The 17,564-nt window shown below is 41.4% G+C and overlaps 1 protein-coding gene and 1 non-coding gene across 2 annotated transcripts in view; one reads left to right on the top strand and one right to left on the bottom strand.

Moving 5' to 3' along the window:
• Positions 1 to 2,196: 2,196 nt before the first annotated feature.
• LOC138854751 (adhesive plaque matrix protein-like) overlaps positions 2,197 to 17,564 on the top strand; it is a 19,395-nt gene continuing 4,027 nt past the window's right edge. Inside the window, exons 1-2 of the mRNA XM_070099531.1 lie at positions 2,197 to 2,411; positions 3,008 to 3,280. Coding sequence (XP_069955632.1) covers positions 2,197 to 2,411; positions 3,008 to 3,280 — 488 coding nt within the window. The remainder of the gene's footprint in view (positions 2,412 to 3,007; positions 3,281 to 17,564) is intronic.
• On the bottom strand, positions 13,500 to 13,572 carry TRNAV-UAC (transfer RNA valine (anticodon UAC)). The gene has a single exon. It is a non-coding gene; the product is annotated as a tRNA-Val (tRNA).

Genomic DNA, 17,564 nt, shown 5'->3' with positions numbered 1-17,564 from the left:
AAAAAATTTCTCCTCCTATTCCATGTGCCTTAATTTTCCTCAATATTCTCTGATGTGGGACCCTGTCAAAAGCCTTACTGAAGTCCATATACACAATATCATATTCATTACCATGATCTACCTCCTCAAATACCTTAGTGAAAAAAGTTAATAAATTCGTAAGGCAGGAACGCCCCTTTGTAAAACCATGCTGAGATTCGTTGATTAATTTATGCTTTTCAAGGTGGCTACGAACTGCCTCGGCAATTATTGATTCCATAAATTTTCCCACTATGGAGGTTAGGCTTATTGGTCTATAGTTCGAAGCTAAGGACCTGTCACCTGTTTTGAAAATAGGTATCACATTTGCCATTTTCCACTTATCTGGCACCATGCCAGTTTGTAGTGATATGTTGAAAAGATTAGCCAAAGGTTTGCCAAGCTCCTCTTTACATTCCTTTAGAACCCTTGCATACAGTTCATCAGGGCCTGGGGATTTGTTAGGTTTTAATTTATCTATTTGCCTAAGGACCATGTCACTTGTGACCCTAATCGTGCACAGTTTATTATCGTCCTGTTCTACATAATTTATCATTACTGGAATATCGCTGGTATCCTCCTGTGTAAAAACTGAGAGGAAGTATGTGTTAAAAATTCTACACATTTCCTTATCACTGTCAGTGAGCTGACCCGAGGAACTTTTGAGTGGGCCTATCTTGTCCCTGATCTTACTTCTGTATACCTGAAAGAATCCTTTTGGGTTAGTCTTCGATTCTCTTACAACTTTAACCTCATAATCTCTTTTTTCTTTTCTAATTCCCTTTTTTATTTCTCTCTTTAACCGAATATATCGATTTCTTAATTGCCCCTCTCCTCTTTTGATTTGCCTATATATGCCTCTCTTTTGACCAATCAGATATTTTAATCTATTGTTCATCCATTTAGGATCATTTTTGTTTGATCTGATTTCCCTATTTGGAACATAATTTGACTGAGCAGCTAGAACTATGCCCTGGAAAGCGTCATATCGGCAACCATCACCACCTACCTGACCCTTAGTCAGGTCATTCCAGGTCAGCCCACCTAAGTAATTTTTCAGTCCTATGAAATCAGCCAAGCGAAAGTCAGGGACGGAGACTTGATTGCCATTATTAGGGGAATTCCATGATATATTAAAACTGAGTGATTTGTGATCACTTTCCCCAAGCTCATCATTAACCTCAAGATTATTAATTAATGTTTCCCTACTGGCAAGAACCAAGTCAAGGAGGTTATTTCCCCTAGTTGGCTCTGTCACAAACTGTTTTAAAAAACAATCCTGGATCGTATCAAGAAAGTCACCTGACTCTAAATTTCCTGTCAAATTGCTCCAGTCAATCTGTCTATAGTTGAAATCTCCCATTAGCACAACATTTTCGTATGTAGATGCCTTACGAATTTCGTCCCATAGAAGTTTACCACACTCCCTATCAGGATTTGGGGCCCTGTAAATCACACCCAAAATTAGTTTTTCTCGGCCCTCGAGAAGCTGTAAGCAAACAGATTCAGTGGCCGACGCTTCTAATTTTATATCTTGTCTAACACAACAATTTAAATTGTCTCTGACATACATCGCTACTCCACCACCCTTCCTGTTGACCCTGTCAGTGTGGAATAATTTATAGCCTTGTATGTGACATTCAGAGGGCATCTCTCTATCTTTCAGATTGAGCCAGGTCTCTGTTATAGCAATAATATCTATGTTTCCTGCACTTGCAATTAATCTTAACTCATCTATCTTATTTCTGCTATTAGTATAGTAAACCTTAAGGGAGCTAGTCCCTTGCTGCCCTCTGCTGTCCCCCTTTGTTTGGTGACCTGATCTATTGTCTTTATTTATAACTTCATGCTGAATGCCTTTTATACATTTACTGTTTCCAACCCTAGTGTTGCAACCTGCTTGTTTCCCACACACACCCATACCTCTATCTTCTATCAGTTTAAAATCATAGGCATTTCACCAATGGCCTTCTCAATTGAGTTTGCATGTTCTACCCCCCAGCCCCAGAGAGATGTACCCCATCCCTTGCATACATATCATGTTTGCCATAAAAGTTGTTCTGCAGACAACAAATTCAGGTTGATAAGGAAAAACACCACAACGCCCAGTATTGTGCTCTCATCCACCTAGAGAAGAGATACGGCCTGAAGGTATCAGTGTCCCCAAATCTGAAAGGGATGTTTATTCTCACTCCTCGAAACACAAAGTCCCCTGAGGTGCTGCAAAAGGTGAACGACCTTGTTCCAACAGGACTAAAATCCATAGAGCGTATATCAAAAGGCTTACTAATGCGTTACTCACTAGACATGTCTCTCGATGCAATCCATAATAACAAAAACATCCTGAAAGTTGAGCGGCGCCGAACAAAGAAGGACGGTAACGTACCTATGAGGCAGGTCTTGATCCAACATAGAGGACCTCTCCCAGCTCATCTGGATCTCCGTTGCTGGGGAAGATAAAATAGACACATGTGCAACTCTTGGGTATCTTTATTGAGGAAACGTTTCGCCACACAGTGGCTTCATCAGTCCATACAAAGGAGAATCTTGAAGAACAGGAGGAGAATGAGGTAATCAGTCCCTCAACGTTGAGTCGATGTGGTCAGTCCATCAATCTTGAATAGAATACGGAACATGTGCGGAGAAGGAGCTTATAAACCGTAGGCAGGAGAGGTGCAGCAGTCGTAGGTGGTGTCACATTTGTTCAATGTGGAAGTAGGTCGTGCCCAAGAGTTAGGCAAGCGAAGAATTCCCAAGTATTAAGATCCCAAGAAGTTGCAGTGTCTGACAGGATTGTAGATGAATGGCTCAGAGAACCGACACGTTGATAATTTATCAACGTGTCGGTTCTTTGAACCATTCATCTACAATGCTGGAGAAGATACCAAGTTAGGACGTACAACCCAAAACCTTTGAGGTGCTTCACGTACCAGAAGTACAGCCACCTCGGCACTCGATGTCAGTTTAAGGAAATATGTGGCATCTGCAGTGGGCCTCTCCTGACCAAGGACTGCTTGGATAAACTGAAGAAAGGTGAAGCTACGGAACCTGGAAGTTCGAACTGCGGCAAGAAGCATCATGCCTGGAACCTGCAATGCCTGGAGAAGCTCCGTCATGTTAAGACTACAGGGAAAACTCCAGTTGTCCAGCCTCCTGCATCAAATAGAGCCCTCACCACTGAGCAGCAACCTCGTCCGGAGGAGGCTACAGTAACACAGAATCCAGGACCACTTCCCCTGCCACAGCGACGGTGGAAGCTGAGGTAACATCAACGACTTGCTCAGCCAGCTAACAATACTTCTGCTCAAGTACCCATCCGACAACGGCAGCCAACGGGCCCCATGCTGTAGGAAAAGACTTCAGCCAACACATCAACCCTAGCACCACAACGGTCACCAGTTAGGAAAACTAGCCCAAGAGAGCAGACTAGGACATCCCACATTAACTCTAAGCCATCAAATGATGTCGACGATCACGTGTTTCTCCGATATCATATGCGACCTGAGAGACATTTAGAACTATTGTGAAGACCTTCGTAAACATACGCATGATGTACAAAACAGAGTCCATGCGTTTATTTTAAAATACACCCAACTACCCAACACAGGATGGGTTGGGTGGTTGGGTATATGGGTTGATGGGAGCCCTGATGGCCTCAGCTCACTGTAGTACATAAAATGTTTTGCGGTGGAACGCACAGGGACCATAGCAAGACCCTAATCGCAGCCACGGAACAAATGAATTAAATTGGCATCTGAGAAACCCTCAGACTGGTCATTTTAGGATTAAGACTCGTATCAGGACACAGTTCCTGACGAATCATTCAATCAAGCTTCCGCTTCATATTGTTCCAGACCATGGAGCTGATCTCTTCTCGAGGCTGAGGGACTGACCACCTCAAACTATTTCTCCAAGGTTGATTGACTGGTTGCTTCATTTTCATTTCAGTACTACGCCTACTGCCTCTGTATTTGGCTACAGAGGCCTACTGTGTAGGCGAAACGGTTCAACAGTAAAGATACCCAACTGTTACACCTGTGTCTTAAGCATCAGCTCATTTGCAGCTCCTGGATCTCTATGAAAGTAGGAGGTTGTTGCGTTGGGGTGGAGATGGAGGGAGCTAGAGCTTGGAGTTATGAAGTATGGTGATACTTGGATCACCCAGCGACCGAAATCTCCTAATTTACAATCTCAAGTAAGACGTAGAATGAAGGGAGATACGAGTGAAAGTGGAAGATGAGCATAAACAAAGGAGATGTAAAGTCCTAATGATATCCCTTCAAGAAAAACCCGAAATAATGGATTCAAATTGGATAAGTTTATATTTAGAAAGAATATAAAAAGAAATATTGATTTCGAAATAGAGTAGTCTATGGGAGGAACAGTTTGCCTAGAAGGGTCATTGAAACTAAAGCCATTAGTAGCTTTAAATATAGGTTACATTAAATACCTGAGTGAGAGGGGTTGGATTTGAGTGGGACTTGTACACGAGTTAAAAAGATTATCGAAGCTTATTCCTTGGAAAGCAGTGAAAATAAGTTGGGCAATTATTTTTGTTAGATGGTTTGTGTGTGAGGACTTGCCTAGCATGGACCAGTAGACCTGCTGCAGTGATTCTCCTTTCTTATGTTCTTACATTTTTGTATCTGGCTTCGTTATTAACTTTAACCGCACTCTGAACTATTCTTTTTTGCGAGGATTGGTGTGCAAGATGCTGGGATTATTCGATACGGGGATGCCTTTGTCTGATCACACAGCAAGTAAACTACGTCTATCATGCTAGCTAGATGCCTAATAGCAATGGGGACTAGTTTACAGGAAGGAAATAGGAGTTAGTTTCTCTTTTACTTACCGGAAACCAATAAACCGATACAATGAAACTGCTATGCTCCAGAATATGGTATAAACCTTGGTAATAAATACCGACAAGTTGGTTTAGAAAGACACGTAAGTAAACACTAAGACATATTTATTAGAAAACGTTTCGGTCCTGGGACCTTGATCACTTCTAACATACAGAGGTAGAAAGACATTATACATAGGCGGAGAGTAAGGTGTGAGTGACGCATGGTGACCTGGAGAGTAAGGTGTGAGTGACGCATGGTGACCTGGAGAGTAAGGTGTGAGTGACGCATGGTGACCTGGAGAGTAAGGTGTGAGTGACGCATGGTGACCTGGAGAGTGAGGTGTGAGTGACGCATGATGACCTGAAGAATGCCATGATGGGATGAGGACGGGTAGACGATGAGATCATGTGACTCCTGTGTTGTTGGGTTGATGGTGGTTGAGCATCATATATGCTCAACCACCATCAACCCAACAACACAGGAGTCACATGATCTCATCGTCTACCCGTCCTCATCCCATCATGGCATTCTTCAAGTCATCATGCATCACTCATACCTTACTCTCCGCCTATATATGTCTTTCAACCTCTGTATGTTAGAAGTGATCAAGGTCCCAGGACCGATACGTTTTCTAATAAATATGCCACAGTGTTTGCTTACGTGTCTTTCTAAACCAACTCCAGAATATACCTTGGCATAGCATAGCTACAAAAATGTATTAAATGTTTAAATTAAACTAAGTTATTTAAATATATTTAAGGCTCTAGATGAAAAAAACATTATCTTCTAAATAATTAATGGGAACTGCACACAAAAAAAAAAAAGATTTTGGAGCATTAGAGCCCTGATTATTTTCTCAGCTTGATTTCATAATGTATTAGTGCTCTACAAGCGTAAGAATAATACCCAAAACATTTATAAATAATAATATTTATAAATATTAAATAACACTGCCAGCAAAGCCCAGTAAAAATCTTAACTTTTCTTTAAGGACACGTCAGCTTCGAAAGCCTCACGCGATTGTAAGTCATTTTAACAATAAAACTAATATCCAGATTTGAACGTCAGTCAGACAAGGGCCTTTCCAGTTGTTACACATAGAGCAATAATCTAATGTGCCTAATAAAACTGGCAAACTCAACCTTACACAGCCCAAACTAGGGAACGGGTGAGGTTAGAACCCATGGCGAGTGAGTCGTAAAACTTACATAGACCGAAAACAATGTTAGCCTTAATTTAGGTAAAATAGACGTGCACTGGAAACTTTGATTCTGAGGGACACTTTTCTGCTATTATACAGAAATATTAGGTGTCCCGTGGCTCGATTGGTAGCGTACTCAACTCACACACTGAGTGTCCATGGTTCGATCCCCGGTACAGGTGGAAACATTGGGCGTGTTTCCTTACACCTACTGTACCTATTTACCTAGCCTCTTCGTGAGGGGCTCTTTGCAGTGAAGAAGAGGCTCTCAGTCTGAGGAATTAGACCCTTTGGTCTTCTTCCTCCGGCCGAACCTAAGTTCTGCCAGTCCCTTCCTCCCCATTCCTTCCCTCCCATTCCTCCTTCATTCCCATCCCTTCCTTTTCCCCATCCCGTTTGTAGCCTCTGGGGTTCTCCACACAGGCATTACTGTTCATAGATAGGGGTGAGTGTGCCGAGGCTCATCCCATTCCGTGAGGTCCCTCGGGGGTGGTGTAGTTTGCCGTGGAATCTGGATCGTCTGGAGGTGCCCTGCTCCCTTCCTGGATTCTCATCGGATAGGGCAGGGTGTCTTGCAGATGATGGGTATATCTCCACAGGCTGCTTCTCGGTTTCAGGAGGTGGCAGCTGAGGGAGGTATGCTTTGTGGCAGATATCCAACCACCCTCTCTTTTGTCCGCCGAGGTGGCTCAGTGGATATGAGATTGCATGAAGGGTACAGTATGGCACAGGTTCCATGCTGCATCTGCCTGTTGGCGGTGTCGAGGTCATCTTGAATGCAGAAGGGAACTTACAGCCCTTTTATACCTTCTAGTAGCTGACACTCCACTTTCCCTGTTTTTATCTTTTTTCCTTTCCTTCTTTCTCTTTTTTCTTAAAATAATAATAAGAAAGAAGTACCACCATCACGGAGTCTTCGTTCTATGACCTCCGCCACCTCCCAGGCCCCTTTTTGTTACTGCATCCTGTTCTGACCTGGTTGCATTATTGGACTATTCTCTGGACCTTTCCCATAGCCCTGTACCTTCTGGTGGCGGCACTCCGTCACCTGCTCCAGGTGCCGAGGCTCCACCCACGTCTTCTATTGCCTCTGATCCTTGCATTCGGCTTCCCCAAATATGGTGCAATGATTTTGGGATTGCCTACCTGCCTCGGGTCAGGCCACCTGCGGTCCTAAGTCTAAACATTCCGGACCATTTGCTGATGACTCTCCTTCGATTTCTGCTCATTCTGCCCAGAACCGACCTACACAACACTTGCTTCCTTTGCGTACCACATTTACAAGTACACAGTGGACCAAATTCCTTGCAACTGACGTCTCCTACTGACTTTCTTTCAAACTATGGTATCGGTAAAGCTCTCTTACGACATGTTGGCCAAAATATATCCTTTCATGCTTTCAGAGTGGTGTGTGCATCGTTACAGCTCAGAATGCAGGCCAGGCTCATGATCTTTCCCTTCTTACTTCTATTCATAATGCTCTCTTTACAGTTCACGCTAGTTTCTATGTGTATGAGACCTCACACGCCTTCTTTGCGCCTCTCACCAGCGCAGTCAAAACCCGCCCCCTAAGCCTAAGTCTCTTTGCATTCCTCTGGTGACTGCAATTCCAAAACAGTTTTCCTTTTCGACCTTGGAACCTAAATCTCACCCCCTTTTCACATTCTCATTCTACACTCTCGTGTAGTCCCCTCTTCTCCTGTTCCCTCCCAACCTTCTTCTCTAGTCCCCTTCCAGACCCCTTCCTCTCCTGTTGCCCCACAGGTCTCTTCTTCTGTCCCCGCCAGTGTATCTCCCCAGGTTCATATTCCCTTTCCCACTCAGACCTCTTTGGTTCTCTCCACTGTCTCCCCAATCTCTACTTGCTCTCATTAACTTGTCTCTGAAGTCATGGTATCGGCATCTGCTGAAACACTTGAAGCTATCTCTGAATATACTGAGGAGACGAAACCTCTCGATGGACACTGTGGTGCTCCCTTATGCCCCTTCTTATTATTTTTCTTAACCTTCGCAGCAATCTTTTCCCTCACAGCATTCCGATTCTTCCCTGCTTATTCGCTTTCCATTGCTTCCGCACGTTGATTTCGCTTACCCTACTAGCCCATAGATTTTTAACACTTCTCATTGTTGGAATACCTACTTTTGAAGATAATGACTTATTTACAATGGAATACTTGAGGCCTCAAGGATAATTGGGGAGAGCTCTAGATGTTGCTCTCCCAGTTTTTTCCAGTGTATGTCGGGTTACAAGAGCCTAAAGTTCGTTCTGCCGCTATTCGTCCCATTTTGGACTAGGTGCTGTAGCAGTCTTCTAAGAGTGTTCTCCCTGTGTGCGTTGGTATACCGTTTCAACAGGTCTTTGATCGATATCTGCTGCATTATACTGCAGCCCGTATCTATTTGCACAAGTGGTATACAGTTTGCTTTCTATATCTCTCCCCTTCTCGTGCATTATGCATCTCGGATGTTGTGTTCTTGATCTCTTGTCTCCCGCCGTCCATCTTGTTGTTAGGTGATCTGAATGCTCATCATCATCTTTGGGGAGGATCCTACTGTGACTCTTGTCTTGATCAGTTGGAGACTCAACTCACTTCTCATCCTCTTCATGTTTTAAATACAGGTGCTCCCACCCATTCTGACTCTCGCCCTTTCTTGCATTTGCACAACAATGTTCACTTTTCTATTCTTCTTCCTTCTTCTACATATTCTAGACCTCCTCAAAGTCCTGATTGACAACTTGGGCTAGCAAATTGGGACTTATACTCTCGCCTTACTGCTTTTTGTAGGGACCTTTGTTTATCCTCTACTGATGAGCTGGTTTACCAGTTTTGAACCTTAGTTTTCACTGCAGCATCACGTTCTATTCCTCAAACCTTGACCAGGCTTTCTCCTACATGTGCCCATGCAGTGTCCCTGGAACGTGCTGCACGGGGTTATTATCGATATAATCAGACTGAAGATCATCTTCTAGATTTTAAGCGGGCGAGGGCAGTCGCTCGCCGTGCAATACGCGATGCTAAACGTAACTGTTGGCAAGACTATGTTTCTACCGTTACCTCGACTACCCCTGTGAGTGAAGTTTGGAAGAAGGTAAGAAAGTTGTGTGGCAAGTACACTTCGGACCCAGCGAGTTGCTGGCGTCAGTGTTGTTATATCTCCTGAAGGTGCCACGGAAATCGGGAAGTATCTTGTCTATGTCTCTCAAGGACTTCACCTCTGTCCCTCGTTTCTTGCTTCTAAGTCTGCCAAGGAACAATCGCCCTTGGATTTTTCTTCTAATGGGATGGAGCCTTATAACATACCTTTTACTCTCTTAGAGCTAAAGTCCACATTTTCCACTTGCCAGTCATTGGCAGCTGAGCCCGATGGTATTCATATTCGCATGCTACAGCATCTGCGTTCTACAGTGCTTACAGGTCCTTTTGCGCCTTTTCAATCTTATTTGGATGTGAGGGGTTCTCCCTCAACAATGGAAATCTGCCATTGTTCCGCCGTTATGCAAGCCAGGCATGATACCTTTGGGGCTTGATACCTCTCATTATCGTCCCATTGCTCTGACCAGTGCACTCTGCATGGTGATGGAACGATTGGTGAATAGATGTCTGATATGGTATTTGGAGACTCACGATAATCTTCCTTCTCACCAATATGGATTTCACAAGAGCCGCTCTACAGTGCTCGTCACGGCATTATGCCGGGTGAGCGCCCCGGCACAATGCCATGATGAGAATCGAAGGCCTACCATACATGGGGGTCTTTTTTCGTCAGTGCATTCTGCTGGGTAGCAGCCGTTAGCATGACGTCATGGCTTGCCACCTCACTTCACAGTGACTTCTCATTGCTCACGTGGCTTCTGTGGTGAGAGGAAGTGTTGCACTTTTGTCTCTCACCTACCCCATCTTTTGTCCACTATTTTTTTCGTCTGATGCTCAGCTTTGTGAAGCCCTATGATTTGAACTATAGCTTCAGGTGTTAAAGCCTTCCTTTTACCCATAATCATAATCAAAGCTGTATACCCCAAAAACCAAAAGGAACACTGGACAAAAGATGAGGCGGATGAGAGACTAAAGTGCAACACTTCCTCTCACCACAGAAGCCACGTGAGCAATGAGAAGTCACTGTGAAGTGTGGCAGCAAGCCATGACGTCATGCTAACGGCTGCTACATAGCAGAATGCACTGACAAAAAAAGAGATCCCCTTTATGGTAGGCCTTTGATTTTCTTCACGGCATTATGCCAGGGCACTCACCCGGCATAATGCCATGACGAGCAATGTACTCTGGACCCCTTACTCCACTTAGATACATATGTGCAAAATGCCTTTGTTAATAACTACTCCATTATGGTAGTCTTTTTTGATCTCGAAAAGGCATATGACACCACTTGGATGTATACCATCTTAGCCTAGGCCTACTCCATAGGCCACTGTAGTAATCTGCCGTCCTTCCTTGCTACTTTCTTATCTGAAAGACATTTTTGTGTTCGTGTTGGTGCTTCATTTTCCACAGACTTTGTCCAGTTCGAGGGAGTCCCACTAGGTTGTGTCCTCAGCACTAACCCTTTTCTCTTGGCTAGAAATGACCTACCATCCGTTCTTCCATCGCATATTTGGTCTTCGCTTTATGTAGATGACTTCGCTATAGCTTACGCAGGCGTAGACTGTCGCCGGGCAGCGGCCTCCCTTCAGGATGCAGTTGCCCGTGCTTGCCCTTAGGCCACTTCTCATGGATTTAAATTTTCTGGTGCGAAACCCATTTCATTACTTTCACTAGACAACCCTCCTGTCACAGATATTCTATTGTACTTGCACGGCTCACATATCTTGGAATGTGATACAGTCGGGTTTCTTGGCCTTCTATTCGATCGCCAGTTGACAGGAAACCTCACATTTCCTCTCTGAAAGCAACTTGCCATGGTCGGTTGAACCTCATTAAAACTCTTGCGCATCGTTCATGGGGGCGGATCGTAGGGATCTCCATAGTTTGCATTCTGCCTTAGTTTTGTCGAAGTTGGATTATGGCGACCAAATCAAGGTGAAATACCTAGCTCTGCTAGGTGCGTGATTCTTGTAGGATTTGGTGGTCCTGAAGGTTAGAACGTCATGTGGTTTTCGCTCACCATGAGGCGGGCCAAAACAACATGGGTTCGAGTTCTTGGCTAGTCTCAGTGTTGTTATTGATCAATACCACTTGTTCGTGGGTACAATAATATATATATATATATATATATATATATATATATATATATATATATATATTGTAAAATCATAGCAAGATAAAATATCATGAAAATAATAGCTAAATCGCAAATATATTCCTGCAGTCAGATACTTGGAAGTCGAATGAAATATTTCTCAATTTCAATGTTAGATTTAAACTGCCTATCTAGGCCTATCGATTATCATATCTGCATATCGCCTGCACACTATCAAGAATACTTTAAGACTAAAGTAAACTCTTGGAATACGGTTTTTTATGCTAGAACGACTTAAAAGAGGTTTACAGAGTGTTTCCTTAACCCTGTTCACCTAGCAGTAAGTAGGTACCTGGGTGTTAGTCGACTGGTGTGGCTCGCATCCTGGGGACAAAACTGACCTACTTTGCCAGAAATGTCCTGCATAACAAGGATCTTGTTGTAGTATGTCACTGATGTCAACTACGTCCGTATAAGTTGTATCATGTACTTGTCGAAAAAAAGATTAATATTTTTTTTAAGCATCGTATGTTTCCCACCGAGGCAGAGTGACCCAAAAAGAAAGAAAATCCCAAAAACTTTCACCATCGTTCAACACGTTCATCATCGTTCAACACGTTCACTATCGTTCAACACGTTCACTATCGTTCAACACGTTCACTATCGTTCAACACGTTTACCATCGTTCAACACGTTCACTATCGTTCAACACGTTCACTATCGTTCAACACGTTCACTATCCTTCAACACGTTCACTATCGTTCAACACGTTCACTATCGTTCAACACGTTCACCATCGTTCAACACGTTCACTATCGTTCAACACGTTCACTATCGTTCAACACGTTCACTATCCTTCAACACGTTCACTATCCTTCAACACGTTCACTATCGTTCAACACGTTCACTATCCTTCAACACGTTCACTATCCTTCAACACGTTCACTATCGTTCAACACGTTCACTATCCTTCAACACGTTCACTATCGTTCAACACGTTCACTATCCTTCAACACGTTCACTATCCTTCAACACGTTCACTATCCTTCAACACGTTCACTATCCTTCAACACGTTCACTATCCTTCAACACGTTCACTATCCTTCAACACGTTCACTATCCTTCAACACGTTCACTATCGTTCAACACGTTCACTATCCTTCAACACGTTCACTATCGTTCAACACGTTCACTATCGTTCAACACGTTCACTATCGTTCAACACGTTCACTATCCTTCAACACGTTCACTATCGTTCAACACGTTCACTATCGTTCAACACGTTCACTATCGTTCAACACGTTCACTATCGTTCAACACGTTCACTATCGTTCAACACGTTCACTATCGTTCAACACGTTCACTATCGTTCAACACGTTCACTATCGTTCAACACGTTCACTATCCTTCAACACGTTCACTATCCTTCAACACGTTCACTATCCTTCAACACGTTCACTATCGTTCAACACGTTCACTATCCTTCAACACGTTCACTATCCTTCAACACGTTCACTATCGTTCAACACGTTCACTATCCTTCAACACGTTCACTATCCTTCAACACGTTCACTATCGTTCAACACGTTCACTATCCTTCAACACGTTCACTATCCTTCAACACGTTCACTATCGTTCAACACGTTCACTATCCTTCAACACGTTCACTATCGTTCAACACGTTCACTATCGTTCAACACGTTCACTATCGTTCAACACGTTCACTATCGTTCAACACGTTCACTATCCTTCAACACGTTCACTATCCTTCAACACGTTCACTATCGTTCAACACGTTCACTATCCTTCAACACGTTCACTATCCTTCAACACGTTCACTATCGTTCAACACGTTCACTATCCTTCAACACGTTCACTATCGTTCAACACGTTCACTATCCTTCAACACGTTCACTATCCTTCAACACGTTCACTATCGTTCAACACGTTCACTATCCTTCAACACGTTCACTATCCTTCAACACGTTCACTATCCTTCAACACGTTCACTATCCTTCAACACGTTCACTATCCTTCAACACGTTCACCATACAAAATCTTGTTAACACGTAATAAAATATTACAACATAAGAACGCTACTAACATGTTGTATATTTCGGGCCAATTACCAACCTCTTCCAGAAAGTAAACTAAGTTAACCAACGTTGCCAGATTAAAGGTGAAGACGAGTGGAAAATTGATCACACAAGTTTTACTGTAAAATACTCAGAGTGAGAAACTGCTCTCGCCAGGGCTCGAACCTGGGACCTTCTGCGTGTAAAGCAGACGTGATATCCACTACACTACGAGAGCTCTGTTAGGAAGTGGTCTTTTAAGGAGGTTATACATAAATAACCCGCACATAAAAGAGAGAAGCTTACGACGACGTTTCGGTCCGACTTGGACCATTGACGTCGTAAGCGGGTTATTTGTGTATCGTTCCAGTCACGGTATTGTGCCTTTTTTTGTTATTTAAGGAGGCTACCTTGATGCTACTGGAGACAGAATAATAACAATAATAATAATTGTGAATGTGAGATCATGTTATCAAGTCCACAGTTGTGACAGGAGATATGAACCTGTATCATACATGCCTTGCTTTAACTATGTTACTGTACCGAGAAGGGTGCCCTGATGCTGGTGAAGGGCTCTTGATCGAAGGAAGTGGAACTGAAATTCAATAGTGACATCCAACACATCTCCAAGAAAATTTCCCAAACTGAGGGCATTATGTTTCTCAGTCAACATTACTCACTCTGTACTACTCACTAATCTATATTTCTCATCCAACATTACTCATTCTGTGCTACTCACTAATCTACGTTTCTCAGTCAACATTACTCATTCTGTGCTACTCACTAATTTATGTTTCTCATCCAACATTACTCATTCTGTACTACTCACTAATCTATGTTTCTCATCCAACATTACTCATTCTGTACTACTCGCTAATCAATGTTTTCAGTCAACATTACTCATTCTGTACTACTCACTAATCTATGTTTCTCATCCAACATTACTCATTCTGTACTACTCGCTAATCAATGTTCCTCAGTCAACATTACTCATTCTGTACTACTCACTAATCTATGTTTCTCATCCAACATTACTCATTCTGTACCACTCACTAATCTATGTTTCTCATCCAACATTACTCATTCTGTACTACTCACTAATCTATGTTTCTCATGTAACATTACTCATTCTGTACTACTCGCTAATCAATGTTTCTCAGTCAACATTACTCATTCTGTACTACTCACTAATCTATGTTTCTCATCCAACATTACTCATTCTGTACTACTCGCTAATCAATGTTCCTCAGTCAACATTATTCATTCTGTACTACTCACTAATCTATGTTTCTCATCCAACATTACTCATTCCGTACCACTCACTAATCTATGTTTCTCATCGAACATTACTCATTCTGTACTACTCGCTAATCAATGTTTCTCAGTCAACATTACTCACTCTGTACAAGTCCATCTCTGCTTTACTTCCGGTATCTGTGCTTGATGATCTATAGCAGACCACCTGAACCCCATTGTTACCCAACATAAATCACCTGTTAGGATAATCACCCAATCTGGTTCGTACATTTAACAGTTCGTATGGCATCTGCTTCGTACATTTAACAGTTCGTATAACATCTGGTTCGTACATTTAACAGTTCGTATAGCATCTGGTTCGTACATTCAACAGTTCGTATAGCATCTGGTTCGTACATTTAACAGTTCGTATAACATCTGGTTCGTACATTTAGCAGTTCGTATAACATCTGGTTCGTACATTTAACAGTTCGTATAACATCTGGTTCGTACATTTAACAGTTCGTATAACATCTGGTTCGTACAATTAACAGTTCATATAACATCTGGTTCGTACATTTAACAGTTCGTATAACATCTGGTTCGTACATTTAACAGTTCGTATAACATCTGGTTCGTACATTTAACAGTTCGTATAACATCTGGTTCGTACATTTAACAGTTCGTATAACATCTGGTTCGTACATTTAACAGTTCGTATAACATCTGGTTCGTACATTTAACAGTTCGTATAACATCTGGTTCGTACATTTAACAGTTCGTATAACATCTGGTTCGGATATTTAACAGTTCGTGTAACATCTGGTTCGTACATTTAACAGTTGGTATAACATCTGGTTCGTACATTTAACAGTTCATATAACATCTGGTTCGTACATTTAACAGTTGGTATAACATCTGGTTCGTACATTTAACAGTTCGTATAACATCTGGTTCGTACATTTAACAGTTCGTATAACATCTGGTTCGTACATTTAACAGTTCGTATAACATCTGGTTCGTACATTTAACAGTTCGTATAACATCTGGTTCGTACATTTAACAGGTCGTATAACATCTGGTTCGTACATTTAACAGTTCGTATAACATCTGGTTCGTACATTTAACAGTTCATATAACATCTGGTTCGTACATTTAACAGTTCGTGTAACATCTGGTTCGTACATTTAACAGTTGGTATAACATCTGGTTCGTACATTTAACAGTTCATATAACATCTGGTTCGTACATTTAACAGTTGGTATAACATCTGGTTCGTACATTTAACAGTTCGTATAACATCTGGTTCGTACATTTAACAGTTCGTATAACATCTGGTTCGTACATTTAACAGTTCGTATAACATCTGGTTCGTACATTTAACAGTTGGTATAACATCTGGTTCGTACATTTAACAGTTCGTATAACATCTGGTTCGTACATTTAACAGTTCGTATAACATCTGGTTCGTACATTTAACAGTTCATATAACATCTGGTTCGTACATTTAACAGTTGGTATAACATCTGGTTCGTACATTTAACAGTTCGTATAACATCTGGTTCGTACATTTAACAGTTGGTATAACATCTGGTTCGTACATTTAACAGTTCGTATAACATCTGGTTCGTACATTTAACAGTTCGTATAACATCTGGTTCGTACATTTAACAGTTCGTATAACATCTGGTTCGTACATTTAACAGTTCGTATAACATCTGGTTCGTACATTTAACAGTTGGTATAACATCTGGTTCGTACATTTAACAGTTGGTATAACATCTGGTTCGTACATTTAACAGTTCGTATAACATCTGGTTCGTACATTTAACAGTTGGTATAACATCTGGTTCGTACATTTAACAGTTCGTATAACATCTGGTTCGTACATTTAACAGTTCGTATAACATCTGGTTCGTACATTTAACAGTTCGTATAACATCTGGTTCGTACATTTAACAGTTGGTATAACATCTGGTTCGTACATTTAACAGTTCGTATAACATCTGGTTCGTACATTTAACAGTTGGTATAACATCTGGTTCGTACATTTAACAGTTCGTATAACATCTGGTTCGTACATTTAACAGTTCGTATAACATCTGGTTCGTACATTTAACAGTTCGTATAACATCTGGTTCGTACATTTAACAGTTCGTATAACATCTGGTTCGTACATTTAACAGTTGGTATAACATCTGGTTCGTACATTTAACAGTTGGTATAACATCTGGTTCGTACATTTAACAGTTCGTATAACATCTGGTTCGTACATTTAACAGTTCATATAACATCTGGTTCGTACATTTAACAGTTCGTATAACATCTGGTTCGTACATTTAACAGTTCGTATAACATCTGGTTCGTACATTTAACAGTTCGTATAACATCTGGTTCGTACATTTAACAGTTCGTATAACATCTGGTTCCTACATTTAACAGTTCGTATAACATCTGGTTCCTACATTTAACAGTTCGTACAACATCTGGTTCCGCCCAGCAAAAATCTAGGTACTGTTAACAAAGGTATAAAATACTGACAAGTTAAGATTAAGACACATGTGCAACAGCTGGACATCTTCATTGAAGAAACGTTTCGCCTACACAGTAGACTTCTGCAGTTGTAATAAAGTAGGTAGAATTTTTTTTTATATTTTATTTAAAACAGTTCATACAATATACATAGATAGTTACGTATATAAATGTGATATAAATATATATATATATATATATATATATATATATATATATATATATATATATATATATATATATATATATATATATATATATATATAAAGAGGCATTATCAGTGGGTGTGTTCCGGTCCACTAAGTAACACTATTCATAATCATTCTGATATACACATAACTACATAACTAACACACTACTGCGAAATACACAGTGCTTCCATCACTGTTTTTTTTCATAATGTAAAATAACACAAAGCACTTACAATACTAGTGACTTCCCCCTCCCCCCCCCAAACATTTA

Source organism: Cherax quadricarinatus, chromosome 68 (genome assembly GCF_038502225.1).
Source record: "Cherax quadricarinatus isolate ZL_2023a chromosome 68, ASM3850222v1, whole genome shotgun sequence".
NCBI classification, from domain to species: domain Eukaryota; kingdom Metazoa; phylum Arthropoda; class Malacostraca; order Decapoda; family Parastacidae; genus Cherax; species Cherax quadricarinatus.
Note: the sequence above shows the minus strand (reverse complement) of the source record. Positions and strands in the feature narration are given on the sequence as shown.